General features: G+C 40.9%; 2 protein-coding genes across 10 annotated transcripts in view; one reads left to right on the top strand and one right to left on the bottom strand.

Annotated features, from left to right (window-relative positions):
- Positions 1–19,182, bottom strand: part of nf1a (neurofibromin 1a) — a 107,735-nt gene that overhangs the window by 22,293 nt on the left and 66,260 nt on the right. For all 9 annotated transcript variants that reach the window (XM_030066302.1, XM_030066297.1, XM_030066295.1 and 6 more), the window contains 5 exons: positions 6,176–6,608; positions 5,607–5,947; positions 4,346–4,548; positions 1,382–1,575; positions 475–615 (listed from right to left, as the gene is read on the bottom strand). In XM_030066302.1, coding sequence (XP_029922162.1) covers positions 475–615; positions 1,382–1,575; positions 4,346–4,548; positions 5,607–5,947; positions 6,176–6,608 — 1,312 coding nt within the window. The remainder of the gene's footprint in view (positions 1–474; positions 616–1,381; positions 1,576–4,345; positions 4,549–5,606; positions 5,948–6,175; positions 6,609–19,182) is intronic.
- On the top strand, positions 11,932–14,576 carry evi2b (ecotropic viral integration site 2B). Its single transcript, XM_030066303.1, has 3 exons — positions 11,932–12,037; positions 12,729–12,906; positions 13,039–14,576. Exons 2-3 carry the CDS (start codon positions 12,767–12,769, stop codon positions 14,384–14,386), a joined length of 1,488 nt encoding a protein of 495 aa, XP_029922163.1. The 5' UTR covers positions 11,932–12,037; positions 12,729–12,766; the 3' UTR covers positions 14,387–14,576.

A 19,182-nucleotide genomic window follows, 5' to 3' on the forward strand; every position in this document is an offset into this window, starting at 1 on the left:
AACTATAACTTAAATGTATTTATACTTAATGTTTTTCTAAGAGAACAGAAGTGAGAGAGGTTAATGACTATAATGCCAGCTGACTGAGAATGATGGCACTGGTATGTTGCTTGTTGAATTTATCTAAGAGATGCAGTTTCTGCCATTTTATAAGTATTGGCAAACAAATGCAGAGACATCAGGAACTGCTAAGTGGGCAAAAATGTAAAAGAAAACAAAACGTGTTTAAAAAAAAAAAAGAGAAAGACTGACTGATCGAGTGGTTAAGGCTAACTTGTTTTGCAAAATGAGTAAGATACGATGGTCTTCGAGGATTTTTTGTATGGCTTCACACTGAATGAACATACAGTAAAGACCTTTAATGCCAAAACCTTGTCGATAACACCGTTCTTGCTGAATTGAGGTAATTCTGGAGTCCCTGTTTAGCTTACATTCAACCCTGTGCTAGCATGTATTCAGGATGTTAAGTCTCACCTTGCTGGAGACCAGCTTGACATTCCCTGAAGCCAGTGCTACTGCAGTATCAGCCATGACCTCAGCCTTGATGGAGCCAAGCCCCCCTGTGGCGCTGGTCTTAATAAAGCTGTCCAACACCACATCCAACAGGTCCGTTATCTAATGGCAGAGAGGGAAAGATAAAGGTCAAAGGGTCAAACACACACATGTTGACGCTTACAGGCCTTAACAGGATATCTGTGGTCTTTAATCAACCACTGCACACTCTAGACTTGTTTGTCAGTAAATTAGACAGTTGTACTTAAATCATCAATTACTGTCATGAAAAGGCCAAGACACAGCAGAGAAGATGGATGGATGGATGGATGGATGGATGGGTATCTGTGATCCAGCCAGTAGTTAGACACTCTAATTTGACCACTGTGCAAAATTATGACCCCATAGAACTACCCCAGTGCCCAAAAACTAAACATAATTGTGTTTTCTGAAGATGTATGACTAGTTTCAAACACAAAACAGGGAAAAAATAGGAAATGCTTCCAACATAATGATTGTGTGCGTTCATTCATTATACTTCTCCACTTTTCTTCGTCTTTACATGCATGTGGCATTTAGTTAATTTTAATTTTCATTAAGTTAATGAACACTGTACTACAGTATTCCATGAAGGGCATGCAATTAACAACATAGAAACGGCTGGCATTGAAGAAGCTGACATCTACCTCCTAACAATCATCTCCTTATCACTTCATTCAGTGATTATAAAATGTTCCTCAATAAATCATAATGTGAAGCAGAAGCTTGACATTTCAAGGCCATAGTTAGGTTAGTTTCTTATTAGATCCTCGGAGGCTCTGCTGGCCAGTGCTGATACTAGTTACAGGAATAGAGTTAATATGTGGAGAGCATGTCAGTGAAGACCAACCTGTCCCAGGCTCCCCCAGATCTTGGCCTGGATGGAGGGGTACATCTGCTTCTCATTGATCGTCATGGTGATGAGCTTGTCCAAGATGGCGGTGACTCGCTGCCGCTTGGCATCATCGTTGTGCTTACAGAAGCGAACCAAGTTGAGCAGCCAAGGTGTCATGTACTCCAGACAGAGGTGCTTCAACTCAATACCTGCAAAGAAAAAGATTTGCACACACAATTAGTATGACCAAGAGATTTTAGGTCTGATCTCGATAGTGGGATTTCTGATAGTGTGTCACTTATATTTTTGTCGAAAATGTGCTGCCTGGACCAAATTTTGTGTTGATAACACAGAGCGAGATTACTTCTATAGCAACTAGCTATAAAAGCTATAGAGCTAGCTCAAAAATCCATAATATTCCAAAATTCTGTGACCAGTAGCAGAAAAAACGGTATTCGATAAAGCAGAAAAGTGTGACCACAACTTTATGCTTCTTCGAGCAGCATACATAACGACACAATATGAACATAGAGCGCTCAAATATAAAAGTGTGTGTTGGTGATCATAGTGAAAAATGAACACGTGCCCAGATGCAGGTAGAAGGACAGAGAGCTAGATAACATCTGCTGCTCTGTCCTTGCTGCAGTGATGAATGTAGCTGCTGCAGTTTACGGGCTGAACAGCACGGCAGAGAGAGACTGCAAGCCAGACTGCAGCCACAGCTCAATGCACACTGATGGATGAGGCAATCAAATGCAACCAACCCCCACCCCCTATTTAAAAAAAAAAAAGACAAAAACAAAAACAACTAATGGCTTTTATATCAATTGGCCACGGCTTGGTGTTGTTTGTGGTTGTGAGACAGGGAGATGTGTGAGCGGTTACTCGATGAAAGTAAGGTGTGTCTCTAAGTGTGTGTTTAACTGCATGTGATCCTGGGCCATGGAACTGCTGAGTGGGCGTTCGCCCTCGTGTGTTGTCACGCTTGAAATAGCCTCCCTGAAGCTGTTCGGATGTTCTTACAAAAATTTTTTATGTCCAATTACATTTTACCACTCTGAATACATTTTGGAGCGAGAATCATTAGTTGGCAGCCGTACTGTTCTCTTCAACCAAGAACCGCAAACAGAGAAAGCTTTTAACAGTTGCGGCCATTTCCTTGCGCTGGAAACGGCAACGCAAATGGTCCCGTGTGTGGGTTCACAGCATTTTGCATTTTGAGTCGCCAGCAGTATGGTGAATATCACCGGCTGGTGTGGGATCTGTGGCTGGATGGTAGAGGTTCCAGCTGGCATTACCAATTAATAAAAATTAATTGACTTGAGCTCACCAGGGAAACAGACAGCTGTTGCCACCGCTGTCCATGTATCTTTTTTTTTTTGTCCCTGTAATCATGCAGGTTGACAATATAAAATATGGAGATACTGTTGTTAGCTCGTTATCATCCACTGTTAATGTGTTGGAAATAGGAACCAAATGTCGGTGTGCTGCGTTGTTTCTGCTGGGAAGATAAAAACAGCAACATTTGAATAGGAATGGCTCTTCCCATCTCGCCCGAAAGTTCAGCTTTCCTGAACTTTTTCTGTGTAGCCGCTCCCCCCACAAATTTGAAAAGTACTGAATCGGAAACTAGTAGTGCGAGTCGTGGCTGTTAAAACATACTGTAACAGGAAGAGATTGTGAAAGTACCCGTGAAGGACAGAGGAGTATTGCGAGAGGAGTGTTCGTTGAATCAGCCAGTAAAAAGAGGCGTAGATCTGTTTATTCCTCAAATTACTTTTATATGAGAGTATGAACAGCAAAAAAAAAAAAACACACTGAATCTGGAATTTTTAATTCTGATTTGGGCTACTTTTATTTGTGGCTCTAAGTCATATGTGATTCCTGATGATTTGACAGCAGTGTGAATGCTCACATCAGATTTCATGTGTTTGGTTTTTTTCCCACGGAGCATGCTCATATTTTTGTCAGAGATATCATAATTCATTCACTGTCAGCAGTGGTGGACAAAACAAAATATGGAGGCTCGCAGCAACAATGACAGGGAGTTGCAAATTTAATAGTTATATGTGAAGATGCTTCAATCAAAGCCCTTTTATGCCTTCCTGCTCTCAGCCTTAACAGCTGACGAACCACCACCATGCCACTGTTACCACAGCAAGCTATTCCAGAAATGAATGCCTGCACCACTATTTCATTCACTATGATGACAGACTATTGTGTTCATGACGTTTTTGTTAGCATGTATGCTTGTTGTAAATGTGAACATGTGGGCTCACAGCAGATATTTGTTCACACCTGAGTCTAACAGTCAAGGAAAAAAGATCAGATCTTAGGGGAAAAAAATCACAACTGGGTGACTTTTAGCTGCTGTTTGAACATAACCACAGTGATGGTGATGGGTGACAAAATGTGTGTGTTCTTTTGTGAGAGGACGCGTGCATATGTACATTGAGATTGTGTCAAGTAGCGCCTATCTTTAGATAAAGTTAACATTGTGATGAATTCAGCTCATGTGCTACCCAATCAGAATTGTCTCTGTTTTATGTGATATCATCCCTGAACACATTATTGGTACCCTTGAGCTTAGATGGTAACATTAGCAAGTGGGTAAACATGCAACATGCATCTCTTTCACACACATTTGCTTAGAAATAATGGCAAGTTTAGGGGAAAACAAAGCTAATGATAATGCCTTGACCCTTAACTAGTAGCTACCACAATATTTTGACAGTAGGCTGTTGTAGCAGGCTGATGTTAGCTGCTCCTAGGTGAGCAGCCCATAAGCTAACACTGGCTAACAAGCTCAAGGATGTAATAATGCCGTCAGTGTTGACATCACATAAAACAGACCATTGTGATCAGGTAACATGTGTGCTGACAACGCTGTAATGTTGATCTGAAGTAGGCAGCTGCTTAGTAAAATCTCTATGTGCACATGCATGTATGCCTGTGGCAGCACATATCAATTAGGCTTACTGGACTTGCTGAAGCCTGAGATGCACTCCTCCAGAAACTCCAGAGTCAGATGGGGCTCATTGGCAGCCAGGGTTTTGCTGATGGACACTATGAAGAGGGTGTTGTTGGCTGGAATGCACAGGCCCGATGTCTCCAACAGCTGGCCCTCAATCTTTAAGTTGAAGGTGCAGGTCAACGCACACAACAGATTGTAAGCTGCAGACCTACATGGAGAACACCAAATAGTTCAGGGTTATTAGACTTTTTAAAACAAGAAATTCCAAATGAGTTTGCCTTTGGTCAGGAATACTCCTTCACTCTTACTGAACAGAACTAAGAGAGAACAGTGTCACAGATGCAGTTTCCAAATGAGTTTGCCTCCTAAATTTATAATAGGGAACTGTGTATTTTACAAAAACGCACAGTTCCGCTTACACTAAATAGCTGTACAAATTGTGAAAAGATCAGACAAAAGCAAAACAATGAGTGGAGGACAGGGTTTATATGATCAATCAGCCCATGATGGCTATTCAGAAAAGACAGAAAAAGTTTCAAATAATTTATTTTATAACTGATTTTAGACTGTAAGGCATTTTAATGAGCCTAGGCCAAACTGCATCATTTTCTAACACTATAACAAAGTTCTAGATTTGTTTACACAGTGAGACCAAATTCAAGTGAGAAAATACTGACACGTCCAAAGATTTTCATGAAAATTGTGCATGCAGGGTTATGAGAGTAGATTTGTGTGTATGAACTGTGAGCAAATGAAGCCCACTGGATGTTCCTGCTGTCCATTCAGATTTGAAACAACAAACCGTGTGATTGCTGAAACCTTGTTCCAGTTTTAAACATACACAAGGCAACTTTGCACTTGCTGGCTTCAGTGAAAGGTAAAACAAACAATTAAATTTGCAAAACCAAAACTTGCTGGAAGGTGACGTCAGTAAAACACATAAAACACAAGTTCATGTCAACCAGCCCAGTCAGTCTGTGATTGCTTTACCAGTAGCAAAATATGTAACGCTGGTGAGTCCTGCTCGCTGCTGCTTCATAAGAGGTTTTGTATTTGACTGTTATGTTTGGATTTGGTACTTCTTGTGAGCAAAGAAGTGTCCATACCCTGCACCAAAATATCATCTGGACAAAAAAAGGGTGAATGTACATAGCCTTAATTACAGTGATGAGACACTCCTCTCTGTTGCAGCTCCACTTTGTGGTGTACACTAATAAGACACATGGGGATTGCCTAGAGTAACATCCAGTGCTCTGCAGAACTGACCTGAGACTGGGGTCAGAACTGCCCAGGTTGAGTAAGGCGATGTTGAGTAGGGTCCCAGGAACATCTTTGGGTCTTATCTTGGTGTGCTGGGGGATGGAATCGGGCTGTGACAACTCCCAGCGTGTCCGGATGTGGATGATAGACTGGACGATGGCGTCACACTCCTGATGCATGAAGGTGAGTGGTGTACCCTGGTTGGCCATGGTGAGCGTGAACTGGCTCTCATCCACCAGACAGATCTCCTCAATTTCTGAGGCATAGTAGACGTCATTGAGGAAGACAGGCTGGCCGAGGACACGAGTCCGTTCGGCTGAGGTCACCTGTACTGCCGTAGAGCCCACCTGATTACCAAGAAAACAGATGTTATTACTCTGGCCAACCCAAGGCAAAGTAGAATCTTTTTTGCCACTCATATGTTGAATATACCCCCAACTTATCCTATTAACCAACTTATCTTGACTACACAAATCATTCTATCTAACCAAACTTAAATTTGAAAAAGGCTATCACATGTACTGAATACAAATACTCTAAAATCAACAATCAACCTGCTATGGCTGCCACCTTACCTTAATTGAGACCTTTGTGTCTTTGTGGGCTAACTTGAGGGCATTGTGGAACACTTTCAGGTCTTCTTCCAGGGTCAGCGTGGCCGCGGGCAGCTTCTGTTGGTCAGGCTCAACATGCTCGGCTAGCCTGGCTGGAGAGTCAATGAACTGGAGCCGCTTGCTGCCTTTTAGGCCAGTCAGTAGCCTCTCGTGGTACTTGGTATATTCCCTTACCCAGGTGTTGCAGTTGTAAACATAGACGGCTGCTACGTTCTCATAGGCAAAGCCTGGAAAGACCACAAACCACTTGGAAAGGAAGTCTGTTTTGAAGCGGTTGCTGGGCCCCACATGCGTCAGATCGACGACGATCTCATAGGGCTTGGCGTAATAGGGTTTGAGGGTGAGGAGGACATGGTAGATGAGCAGGTCACCGTTGATCTGGCCTGTTTTGAATCTACAGAAAAGGAAAAAAAAAGACGACAGGTCAAGAACCCATTCATCTGAATTAATGAGCTTCATGCCTTACACAATAAATGAAATGGTAGTGTTTTGAGCGGTCAGCACTCTTACAAGTTTATCTAAACCTCTTCATTGCATAATTTGCTAATCATTCTTCTTTCAAAAGGCACAAATGACAACTTAATGTGCTGACCACTAAGGGAGTTTCTCTCAAACATATGCATATGTTTATTTATTTCTTTGTCTTCTGTCTTTTAAAAGATCTGATTAACACGTGGTACCAAAGCAGAGGCCCAAAATAACCAGGCCAGAAAGAGCCCCAGAGAGGGGGACAGGAAGTGTGTTCAAAGCATCTCAAGAGTGACACAAGCTGCAGCAGGTGTTTCACTCTGTCCATCAACCAAGACCTTCCCTTCACTTCTTCTACCAGGATCCAAGAGCATAAGGTAAGAGTTGCTGATACAGGTTCATTCAACTTCTTTTTCAAAACTAAAGGGAAAAAAAAAAAATCAAAATTCAACCATTTTAATAAGTTTATCTCAAATGTCACTAAAGTGGTATATTCAATTGTAAATTTAAGTTGAATAGTAGAGTATTACACATAAGAGTATATCGTACCTTAAACTTAAAGTCACCTTGAGTAGCTGAGGTTCATCAATCAATACCAAGTTCTGCTGTACTGTGAGACTGATAATACAACTTATCTTTGCTAATTAACATAGAAATTAGGGAAGGAGCAATTTCGACAACAAATCCCCTATGAGTTAGAGCAATATTATCCAATTCCAGCTCTTCCTGCTGCAGACAGTGAGAAAATTGATTTAACCATAAAACGTTGCAGCTATTAGATACATTACATTACTGAACACATAAAATTTCCAAGTGTTGCCGATTTGAAACCAAGTTTCTACATTTTTTTTTTCTTCTCCACTTCAGAGCACAATGGAAAGTGCCAGAACTTCTGTATGCCTGTTTCTCCTGCTCAACCAACTGTCATTCTGTCCTACCATCACGGGCCAGACCTACGGAACAGTTTATCAGCCTAACTCAACCCCTGCAGTAGAATCTGACCTCATTACCACTAACCAAACAGACCCTTTTAATATTCCCAATAATGCGACTGGTGCTGACTGCCTGATTGACACAGAGATGGGGCTGATTGCTATAGCGTCGGCGGTGGGACTGATTTTCTGCCTGCTGGTCTCCACCCTGGTATTGGCTTGCCAGGTATGCCACCTACAGCACCAGGTCCGCGCCCCCCGGCCTTCCCGTTCCAACATGGACTTGGTGAGTGGTACAGGCTACTGGGGCACAGACCGGCCTGAAGGAGGACTGGTTGGACCATGTGACTCCACTGTCATGCTTGAGGAGGTGAGGGCAGACAGAGAGATGGAAGAGGAGAGAGGAGAGGCCGCGACACAAGAGCAAGGGGAGAAGGTCGAGGGAGAGCTTGAGGAGGGTGTCAACGCGATGGCATTTGATCCGGAAGAGATGGTCGGTCAGATGCAGAGTTCCAGTTCCAGGGACTCGTGTCTGGATGTTCCCAGAGATCTAGAGGACATGCCTCTAGTGGTGTAAGAAACACCCCCACTCCACGACGCTCCAGCTTCAGAGGGATTCGAAGCCAGTCGCTCAGCTCCTCTTAAGACATCTCAAGCAACCAGGCCAGTTCGGCCCTTGGCCTGTGGTTCAAATCAAGTTTGTGTTCATTCGGTTTGTTTTATTTACGTTCTTTTCAATTTCTTTCACCTTCCACGATTTGTTTACAAGGACCATACCAGTGATTTTGCATGTTTAGTGTTATATCTACACAATTTATAACCTTAATGATTGTGTTAATTTTTTCCCAAAGCAAGCCGTCATGTTTTCCAATACCATTTTTCCTCCCTTTTATCCAGCCATCAGTTTACATTCATTCCACTACGATATGAAAATGAACTTTCAGAGACTTCAAATTTTCTTCACACCAATAGTCCGTCACTGTAATAAAGTCATCCACATTAGTAAAAACAGTGAAACAGTCCCCTCTGGAAAAAGTCACCAGGGAAACATTTGCTTTACAGCAAATTATGAGTTCTGCAGTCTATAAATGGCGACAACTTTGTTGGCCACAGAAGCACCAAGTGACATTTTTTGCGCCGTTGATGCTTTTCAAAATCCAGTCACACATTACACAGAGACTTCAGCACTGATGTCCGGCTGCAGGAAGTTTATTTTTTGACAATGCTGAGGCTCACTCGGCAGCTACAGCAAAGTACATTACTAAACAGTTACTAGGGAAAACCAGAGAGGGAGCGTTTGGAAACCCAAACGGTATTTGTAGATATTTATTCATACAAAATAATACTAATAAAACGATATCTTTTACTTTTCGATAATCCACCTGCGATCGATTTATCAATAATTGGTCAATCAATAAGTGGTCCCAGCCCTGGTTTTGATGACTTGAAATTTGGCGGTGTAAAACGCTCTCTGCCAGGTAAACAGTCCCCTGAGAAACATTTGCTTTCCAGTCAATTATCAGTTCTGTGGTTTATGGATGGCGATGACTTTGTCAGCCACAGAGGCAGAACACATCACGTGGATTTTTCAACCAAAAATTCACATTTGAAAATCAAGGGATTCTGATATTATGCTGTGAAAGCTCTGGTTCCCCCACAGGATTTGCAAAATTATTTGTTGTGATGTAAAATGTGGCTAAATTGTGGCAAATTGGCCAAATATTCAAAATCACTGGTATGATCCTTTAAATTAAAATAGGAACAGGAATTTTAATGTATGGCTGTATGAGTGCTGCCCTTTGTATAACTGTAACAACGGGTAAAATGCAGAACTTTTTAAAATGCATTACTGTGGTTGGATTGTGATGTTATACACTGTTTTTATCTATATTACATACGGTTCCTCTGTTGACTGCACAACATCCCAGGCCCTCTTGCTAAGTTTCAGAGAATTCAGACAGTAGAGCTAGTTGGAGACTCTCTGCCAACTAAGTAAACACAAACCTAGAGGACATTAAGATTCTATTAAAAAAAACAGGGGAGGTGTACATTTTTCTTGGTATGACAAACATGCAAAAAGGAAAAAACTGAGAAGGAAAGCTAATTTTGTTTTTTGTTTGTTTTTTCCCCACAAATGAATTGTTTTTCTTTTGACAATTCAAAGTGTAACCTTTCAAACATCTAACAAATGAATGAGATATGGTTCATTCTCTATGTTCTTGCTTAGCAATATCAAGATAGACTGCATGATTTAGCTTCTTTTGCTTGCTTTCCAACATAACAGACAGAAGTGAATACAATAATTCTGAAACCCTGCTGACAACAAGGTAGAACAACCACCAACAGATGAGCACAACTCTAAAGCATCATCTAACTACATCCCGAGATCTCTGCCAGACTTGACACAAGGGAGCTTGTTTGCCGCAGAAACTTTTTAAAAGTCATGTTGAAATGATGGTCGACGAGTTGGATATACAATCTGCCAAAAGTGTGTCTTTCTTGTATTTAATGAGTCTCTCTCTGTTGATCTTCACTTCAGTTGTGCCAGTTGAGCTGTCTCAGATCTCTTAACTGTGCTGCAGATATTCTGATCTAACTGTACTTTTATAACTCTCCTCAATGTGAAAAAGAGGCTGTTTAAACACCATGTTCTCAGTAAATGGATGTTTTGCACAGTACGAATGACTGTGTTGTTTCCATCGGTTCTTAAAAACATCTGACACCTGGAGGGATTGGTTAAGTAATCAACAAGGTACAACACACTACTAAATAAAATTCCAAAGAACCAGATGTTACATGATAAAGAAAATTTAAGAAGTGGGTGGGGGCTGAGTGAACTATTCAAAGCTGGATTAAACATAACAATAACTTGTAATTAATACGATCTATTAGGCTAAAATCTTCTTAACCTCTATAGCGAGCAGGGCAATTTCAAAAAGAACAAATGCTATCATTTTTAAATTAATTTCTTTAGATATGACAAGTTGGAGTAGCAGGAACTAAATAATGCAGTTTAATCATGTGTGCAGAAATAATCATTATCACACAGCAGGCCACATGTATGGAGTAATCACTGGCTAAGTTAGCTTTACCAGTAAATAAATATGCACAAGAATATTTGTGATTAATTAACCTACGTAGTTTATTTAATAAAATTTGTAAATTTTTCAGATATGAAACAAAAAGATGAAGTGAAGTCTGCACCCTTTGCAGGTAATCAAGACCATCAGTCAGACTTTTCAAAGAGTTTATCATTGAATAGTTACGGCAATCTCTAAACTTAAACAAGTCAAACTAAAGTAAGCTCCGAGTATCATATGAGACTAAACAGCAAACTAGTTAACAATATTTCAAATTCTACAAGATTTATTTATTTATTTATTTATTTATCGTGAAGATTTATATTTAGAAAATGTAAATTGCTCCCTACGAGGTGACCACTTCTCAACTTCAAAACTTCAAATATAATAATGTAGGTGACAATTATCATTCTCTCATTTCATTCGTTTATCACTTCTGATTTGTTAACAGTGAAAATGGCGATAACAAGGAGTGAACAATCTAGTATTTTTGTTTGTTTAACTGTTTTAATGTTGTAAGACTTGGGAAGTTGGACATAATTACAGGGAGAATTTATTAAAAAACAAAAACAAACAACAAAAAAAAAACAAATTCTGTGATTTTATATACTATGTAAAAAAGGGCCTCATCAAGGCAGGAGGCTGTACTAATTGTGTATTTCACAGCAGCCTCAAAAAAACGGAAGGGAAGTCTTAAAATAGCAAGCTGATGTGGGTAGAACAAATTCTTGCACACAAGATGGTTGCTGAAGTGGTCACAAAGGGACAAATGGCTTTCAGTGAATATGTGATGCTCCCTCAGTTCCTCCACATCACAGCCGCAAGTGTCACAAGAATAAAGGCTGTTGTCACTGAAGAATGCTAAGGACTGTATTGTAGTGGAAGGTTTCTCCTCGATGCAGCAGATAAATTCAAGGCGAAGAATTAATCACATTAACATACAGCACTTGAAACAGCCGTGTGTTATCCATCGACACAGAGGATATCACTTGGAGACAGAAAGCAACCATTATGAATTTGAATTATACAAGGGGATCGCATTTCAGTTCATCGTTTTCACACATCACCTCTGAATTCACAGCGTGCAACTTCTCTGTTTACCACAGGCAGATATAGAATCTGAATGCACAAGGATGTCACTAGTTTCACAACTCATACTTCCTGTAAGTGAAGCAAGAATCAGTCATGCATTCCACCAGAAGAAAAGCCCTCTACACCCAGAGGTACTGCTGTCATTTGAGGGACACGATGTGAGCAATGCAACTGCAAAATATCGTACAACTATTGTACATTTAATAAATCCTGGAATAACACCAAAAGTTAGCCTGTGTACAGTTTTTTTGGTAAGTACATTTTAATTATTTAAAATATTAATGCAGCCTAAGATGCATATAATATTTTTTTTACCATAAAATTATCTTGACAATAGAGAAAAAATGGAGCAAGATGTACTAGAAATTTTACTGACGGTTAAAAAAAAATGTGAATATCCACCGAGTTCTAATATTTGTAGTTTATCATCTCAATATGTGATGCTTTAATTTCTGCCAAAAAAATGCCAAAACTCATGAGCAAATTTGATTCAAATTTATTAAGTCCAAGTTCAAGTTTATATGAAGCCCCATATCACTATTTTCAGTCTCAAAGGGCTTTACATGCCCACAAGACACCCCCTGACTTAATCCTCATATGAAGTATTATGGAATTAAACCGGTTGCTTTCTTGATAAATGTTGCGTTTACACTGATACTCAATAATGTATGAATAGGCAAAACCAAATTGAGAAATAAACATGGTAACCCTGATGAAAATGTTAACTGTGGTACTTTAGACGGACATACCATGTCAAAACCTGCTGCCAAAACACCGTGCCAACTCCGAGTTGCAGTTTGAGGAAACTATGCGAAATGTTGAATTACATTTCACAACACTGTCCCTTTATGCTGAAACTGCTTTAACCCATTGCCTCATAAGAGAATGTACAGATTCTATATCATGTATCACTAACAAAATGTCTTTTTCTCTGTTCACTAGCAACAAAGACACAGAAACCTGTTGGAGGGCAGAAGAAAATGAGGACCATATGTTTTGTATTCCTTATTTTTCTGTGGCTGCTGCCCCTGACAGTAAATGGTATGCCAACACCAAGCTACAATCACATCACCACAAATTTAACGACTGGTGAGGTGACAGCAAGTGAAAAGACCTTTACATCCCTTAACGTAATACATCAAAATGTCACCAGTGAACAACACGCTCAAGAATTGTTGGCCACAAGGAAAACATCCAACTGGAATTCATTCTCAACTGGTCCTTTTCATAGGAGGACGAAGAGAACCGTGACATCTGGCTTTCATACGGATGACGAGACAGTACAACTTAGTGGTTCCTCAATGAATACCACCACAATAAAGCCTGTAGGGGTTTTGCCTACACTAGATGCCGAGGCTGCAGGTACTGATTTCACATTGACCCAGATTGCCACAACAACAGAGACGCTAATTACAACTGCCAGCCCTGGACCTTTCCAGCCACCAGCTCAGTATTCTGCAACACTCGGTCTGGAAGGATCAACAGATACCCAAACAGTACCAAATCCAAGTATTTCAGTTTTGTCTTGGTCAAATGACTCGACAACAGAGGGAACACAAAACACAACAGGAGTCCCACCTCAACTCGCATCATCAGCGACAACAGCTATAACCATTCGAACCAACATCTCAATCACAGAGGCTCCAAGTACATCTCCACCGCCAAGCACTGCCTCTCAAAACCCAAGCAGAGAAACAACATCCAACCTCACTGCCACTCGTAAACATCTTACCAGCCCACCTTTGGTAGGTCCAACACAGGCAACAACTTATTTCTTGAATGAAACACGTTCTGCTACGCCTGCTGAACACAACTCTACGCATGAAGGCACAGTCACAGTTGATGGTGACAGTGGTGGGGCTACACGGCACACAGAAGGTATGCACAAAACATCCATGGCAACCACGAGGAAACCACTAATTGTCATGACCAAGGCAAAGAAGAAACCAAAAACACAAGAGAAAAACACTGACAACAAGTCAAAGGCAAATAACCATGGTATAGCTGTGGCATGGATAATAGGTGCAGCATTAGTGCTGATGTTGGTGGGGTTCCTGGTCATCTATGTAAAGAAACAGAAGCTCCAGAAGCAGCAGGTCAACACTAGAGACTGGGCTGGCCCTTCACCATTTCTCGATGGTGCACATGACAGCAATGGCCAGGTAGAAATGAGGTCATTCAATCGAGTTTCCCTCACCAGCTTCCTGCCTCAGAGGCTTTCCAGGAGGCTGTCCTTGCTCCAGGAAATGGATGAAGAAGACATTAAGACAGACAGTACATTTAGAGATAATCCCCCTGGCAGTACGTTTGGAATTGAGGTAGCCAAAGATGACACACAAGCAGGAAATGAAACCGCTGTGGTGGTTTCAGAAAAGACCCAGATGGGGGAAGCTCAAGAGGCTGATGGACCTCTTTTCGAAGAGACCACTCCACAAACCAGTGACACATCATCCACACCTAACCCTGAAACTAAACAGACTGCTGCACCTTCAGAGCCTGTTGACCTCGGAGAGGATAATTCTGCAACTGCCCCTCCTCCATCTCATTCTGTAGACCCAAGCCCTCCACCACTGTTGGATGAAGGTCAGGTTCAAACCTAGATGAAAAGAGCATCCAATCTTTTCGCCAAGCACATTTAGCATAAACTCTATTCTGCAGAATCACTTTCACTGGACTGTGCAGCAACAAGTGTGACTATAAAGACAGGAAACTCACTCTGGTCCTTATCCTAACAGAGGAAACCACAGTCACCAAGGTACAGAGCAAAAAGATGCCTATCTTTACCACCCCTGCAAAAAACAAGAACATTCTGAGTGGATATGTTTTAAATGATACCTAGGGCTGGTAGGAAGGCAAAACATTATTTTTGAATAATTTAATGCATATATTCATCTACAGTATTAAGCCTGGTCAAACATTTTATTCAACATGTATATGATGTCATTTCCATTACAGTTCTGCTAAAAGTAGATGTAACTGTTCCTACATTCTGGTGGCAAAAGAACAAAAGCCTACATACTATAGCATAATAATAATTATTATTATCATTATTACAGATATTATCATTATTATTATTACTATTGTTTTTGTTATTTTTATTGTTGTGGGTGTTGTTATCTAATGGCACAGAAAATCATATTGTAAAAATAAAGAATGCTTTCTATGGTGTATGCATTAAAGAAAGCTTTTAACTCAAGAATAAAGCATCCTAAATGCATGGATAAAAGACACCAAGAGGGAGGAATGTAAGTGAATGAAAATCAGACTGAAACGGAGTCTGTCTAAGGCAGGCCTGACACCATTAGTGAGTGAATTACTGCAGTGCTGCAATAGCTCCCAGTGTAGATCAGTGCTGCCCGGCAATAAAGCAACAACACAGAAGGAGACCACAGGTAAGAAAAGGAAAATGTCAAAACTGCAGAAAAGCAAGCTATGAATCTGACATGAAGTCACATGTCAGATTCCCCCTCCGATTCATATCTTCAATCCACCATGCTTATTGTTTGATGTTGTGGTTTTTCAGTATAGTAGATACCACTAATGCAGAATCAGCTGGGTAACATGGCTACACATTTGGGTGTGATGCACAGGGAAAATTTTTTTAAAATCATGTTGTGAGAAGCCGTACCACAAGTTACCCTGATGGTTAGTGACAGAGAAGCAAGCAACCTCTGTTCCCCATCCCCATGCCAAGCAAACCTCACACCAGAAACAAACCCACAGCATTTTCTTTATCCCCCTATAAAAATGCCACCCAGACTAGAGGATACAACCAGCATAAATCCAAAGTCCTCTCTTCCCAACACCTTCACTGCCCTTCCCAGCCACACACTGAATAATATTTGAGACAACGTTCCAACTCTGTGGATAGTGCTAAGGGAGGAAATATAACTATAAAAGCTTGCAGAAGTCCTTGTATTTGTATTGCAGCTAACTGGAGGGCACAGGGCGGGGTGCTGGAGAAAGACAAGCAGAAAGTTGAATGACATCACAAACTTAATTTGGTTTTGATTCAGATTTTGAAAGCAAGAAGTTGACTAGTGATATCAGCACAGGACTGGGACAGGCATATGTAGACAAGCATTCTTGCAAACAGTCCTGGATATCATAAGTGGAGTAAAAATCTCTGTTTTACCACATTCTGTTCCTCTGCTCTGCTGCTGACTTTTACTAGTGTTGAGGACGTTTTGAGGCTTGAATCTTAAAAGAAGGTGTCAAACACATTTTGCTTTGCCCAGACAATATCCGATGCTTTGGTGGATCAGATTATTTTAAAATTAGAAAGCAAAAAAAATGAATGGAAACCATTTAATGGATAAAAGTAGGAACAAAGTTCTAAATTTCAAGTGCTTGATTTGAGAAAAGATTAGCAGAAATGCTAGGTATATACATTTTGTAGATATGATTCTAAACATGAAAACTCACTGTTATGGTCTTTTAAAGTCAATAAATGATGTCTACAGCTGCCCAAAAGAAGAGACAACAAAAACCACTCTGGTACATTAGTTCGCCTCAATCTGTCTTAGTGAATATTCATATTAGGAAATAAGTTTCAAGACTTCCACTTCCACATACATTTCTCAAGATCACATTGAGAGAAAAACCTGTGGTTTGTGGATTACAGTCAATGTAACAGCATTTAAAAACAAAACAAAACAAACAAACAAACAAAAAAAACGCTTTTGATACAATCACAACACTGACATCACATTAAGGCTGCTTATGAGACAGTACTGCTGCTGCTAGAACACCACCAATAGTGTGGGCACTGTCATCATAAAACAAAAACCACCGGCTACAAGGCAGTCACTCTCCCCATCTTCCCCGTGCCTCAGCACTTTTCAGCTCCCAGCTGGTCATATTGCAGAAGCTGTTAGGGGCTTCCCGCAGGAAAAAATAGTAGATGACTCACTGATGGCTAAAAAGACTATTATCAAAAACAGTGTACCTTACAGCCTGTGACAAAAAAAATTATAGAGTTAAGTTTGTGGAGATTAAGGAGTAATTAAAGATATAGATTTTTAGCCCCACCGGTGATACTGTGGCGCTCTGTCGGTGGCAATGTTGGTCAGTTGGTTGGTCTGCTCGTTATTTAGGTCATGAGATCTGGGGCTCGGAGTTTGTTTCACTTCTGGTTCGGGAGACAATTAGGATTCACTTTTAGCAGGGAGACGTCTCCACAGTAGCAGCTTAGTCTGTGTTTCTTGACTGTGGGGTCCCACCATGCTCAGATCAGTTGTTCAATTTATCAGATTAATTCTGGTCTACTTCTGCTGAGATGCACCTTCATGATTAAAGTGACGAGCAGTATGTGGTCACAGACAAACTAAAGAAACAGGCCACCTTAGAAGGTTTCTCATGAAACCTGGGTTTGGCTCAGGAGTTTAATAAACTCTCTTCTAAATGTTATGTGCACGATTTTAGCATTGAAACTGCTGCTCTAAGAAACAAATCTATTCAACTCCAGTCACTCAGTCTCCCCTTGCACCTTACAGTGTTGTGTTCACAGTTATGCATTCACATGTTTGTCTTTTATATATATATATATTGTGAGTTTTGGAGTTTCCTCAAGAAGCTGTTCACTGTTGGTTATTTTCAGTTGTATACTCTTACATCTCTGGGACCCACTATCATGTTTCTGCACTGCTGATTTTATCATGGTTTTTGTACTGTCAACGATGCTGAGAGGTTATGTGAGGCCAAACAGAGAGTCTGAAGGCATGGCCATACTCTCCCAGCTCACATAGGAAAAACACACGTAGCTCAAACTTATGTCAATTTTCTTTCTAAAGATGTCACTGCTGTATAATTGTCCTGATGGAATGGCACATTTTTATATGAATGACTGCACATTTTTCCAGCTATTATTCAGCTATTATGTTGAGCCATGATGAGGCTCTAAATTGTTTTGCACTGCAGCATCACCTGGTGGGATGTATTCCTCATTTGGCCCTAATGTAAAACCACCACTGCAACCATCAACAATCTTGTCTATTTTGGTTAGTGTTCTGCTGTAACCAACAACTGCCATGCTTTTTAAATTGGCTCAATTTTATTATGAGATCTTAAGAAATTCTGGATGTTGTGTGACAATTTTCAAGCAACGTGCATGTGTGACAAAAATGGATATGGAGAAAAATGGTGGTGTATTGTGCCTGCAAGTTGCACATTGTGAGCCACTATGACAAGTGGCTAGAGATGCTCATACACACAAGTGTGTCAATCGCTGGTGTAAGAGTGTATGAGAAGCAGAGAGAGAGAAAGAGTTAAAGAGAAAGAGGGAAAGAGAGACAGAAAGTGAGTGAGAGAGAGAGAGAGGGAGAGGGAGAGAGGGAGAGAGAGAGAGAGAGAGAGAGAGAGAGAGAGATGCCTCTGTAGAGCGTCCAGATCATGATTATAAAAAGACTGTAGTCAGCAGTGCCCACCTCTCCCCCACCTCCTGTAGCCCTTCCCTCCCCTGCTCCCTCCTATCACCATCCTCCAATTCCACCCCTAGCTTGCCTCAGCAGCAGCAGCAGCAGCAGAGTGGGCCGGCACAGTGCTGCAATTCTTTTTCTTTCTTTCTCTCCCCCTCCCTCTTCCGCCCTCCCTCAAATCCATTTCTCCTCTTCCCAACCCAGACTTGCAGTTGCATCAGGAGCCTGCAGAGAGTGAGCAAGAGGGAGGCTGGAGCGAGCAGGTAGCCCGTCAGGTGCCATGCCAGTATACCTGCTACACGCAGAAAGAGCTTAAGACGCTTCTGCAGAAAACCAATAAGGGGGGAAAAAAACAAAACAAGGTGAGGACAAGGTGAGGGAAGAAAAGAAGAAAGACCTACGTTCACCATCGAGTGAAAAGTGGAGAGGGGGGAACCAAAATCAACAGTCTGGACAACAGCAAGAGAAGAACCAGAGGTAAAATATCATAATAATAAAACAAATAAATAAATAAATAAATAAAAAAAAAAAAAAACAGAAAAGGATCGGGAGGAGGAAACGACAGGGAAAAGGAGAGATGACAGACTGAAAGGATGGAGAGGATGAGGTGAGTGATTTATGAAATGGGAAGACAAATTAAGAGCACATGTCCCGTGCACATACATCACACACTTCAATTCCAGGGCGGTGAAATATTTGATTGCGGAGCATATTAACCCAGGAGACTGCAGTATTGTGAAGGGCTGGCTCGTTAACCAACTACTATGCCTTGCTCCATCACTGCGCAGATATCTCTATCGGATATTCCATTATCAATCTGGCAGATCTTAATGGGGACCTTAAACAAAGTGACTTGATAGCATTTAAGCATTACAAGAGAAATGTAATGGTGCAGTAAGAATGGGAGGTCTAACCGTGTTAAATACTCAAGCGGTTTCATGTGCCATGGTATGAACAACTTTCAGGAAAGCTGCACATTT

This window comes from Myripristis murdjan, chromosome 13 (assembly GCF_902150065.1).
Source record: "Myripristis murdjan chromosome 13, fMyrMur1.1, whole genome shotgun sequence".
In the NCBI taxonomy this organism is placed as follows: domain Eukaryota; kingdom Metazoa; phylum Chordata; class Actinopteri; order Holocentriformes; family Holocentridae; genus Myripristis; species Myripristis murdjan.

Excerpts from the sequence above, each read along its gene's own strand:
- evi2b (XM_030066303.1), top strand. The coding sequence starts at position 12,767 with ATGAGGACCATATGTTTTGTATTCCTTATTTTTCTGTGGCTGCTGCCC. Across the intron at positions 12,907-13,038 it reads GCAAGTGAAAAGACCTTTAC|ATCTGGCTTTCATACGGATG; the intron begins ATCCCTTAACGT and ends GAGAACCGTGAC.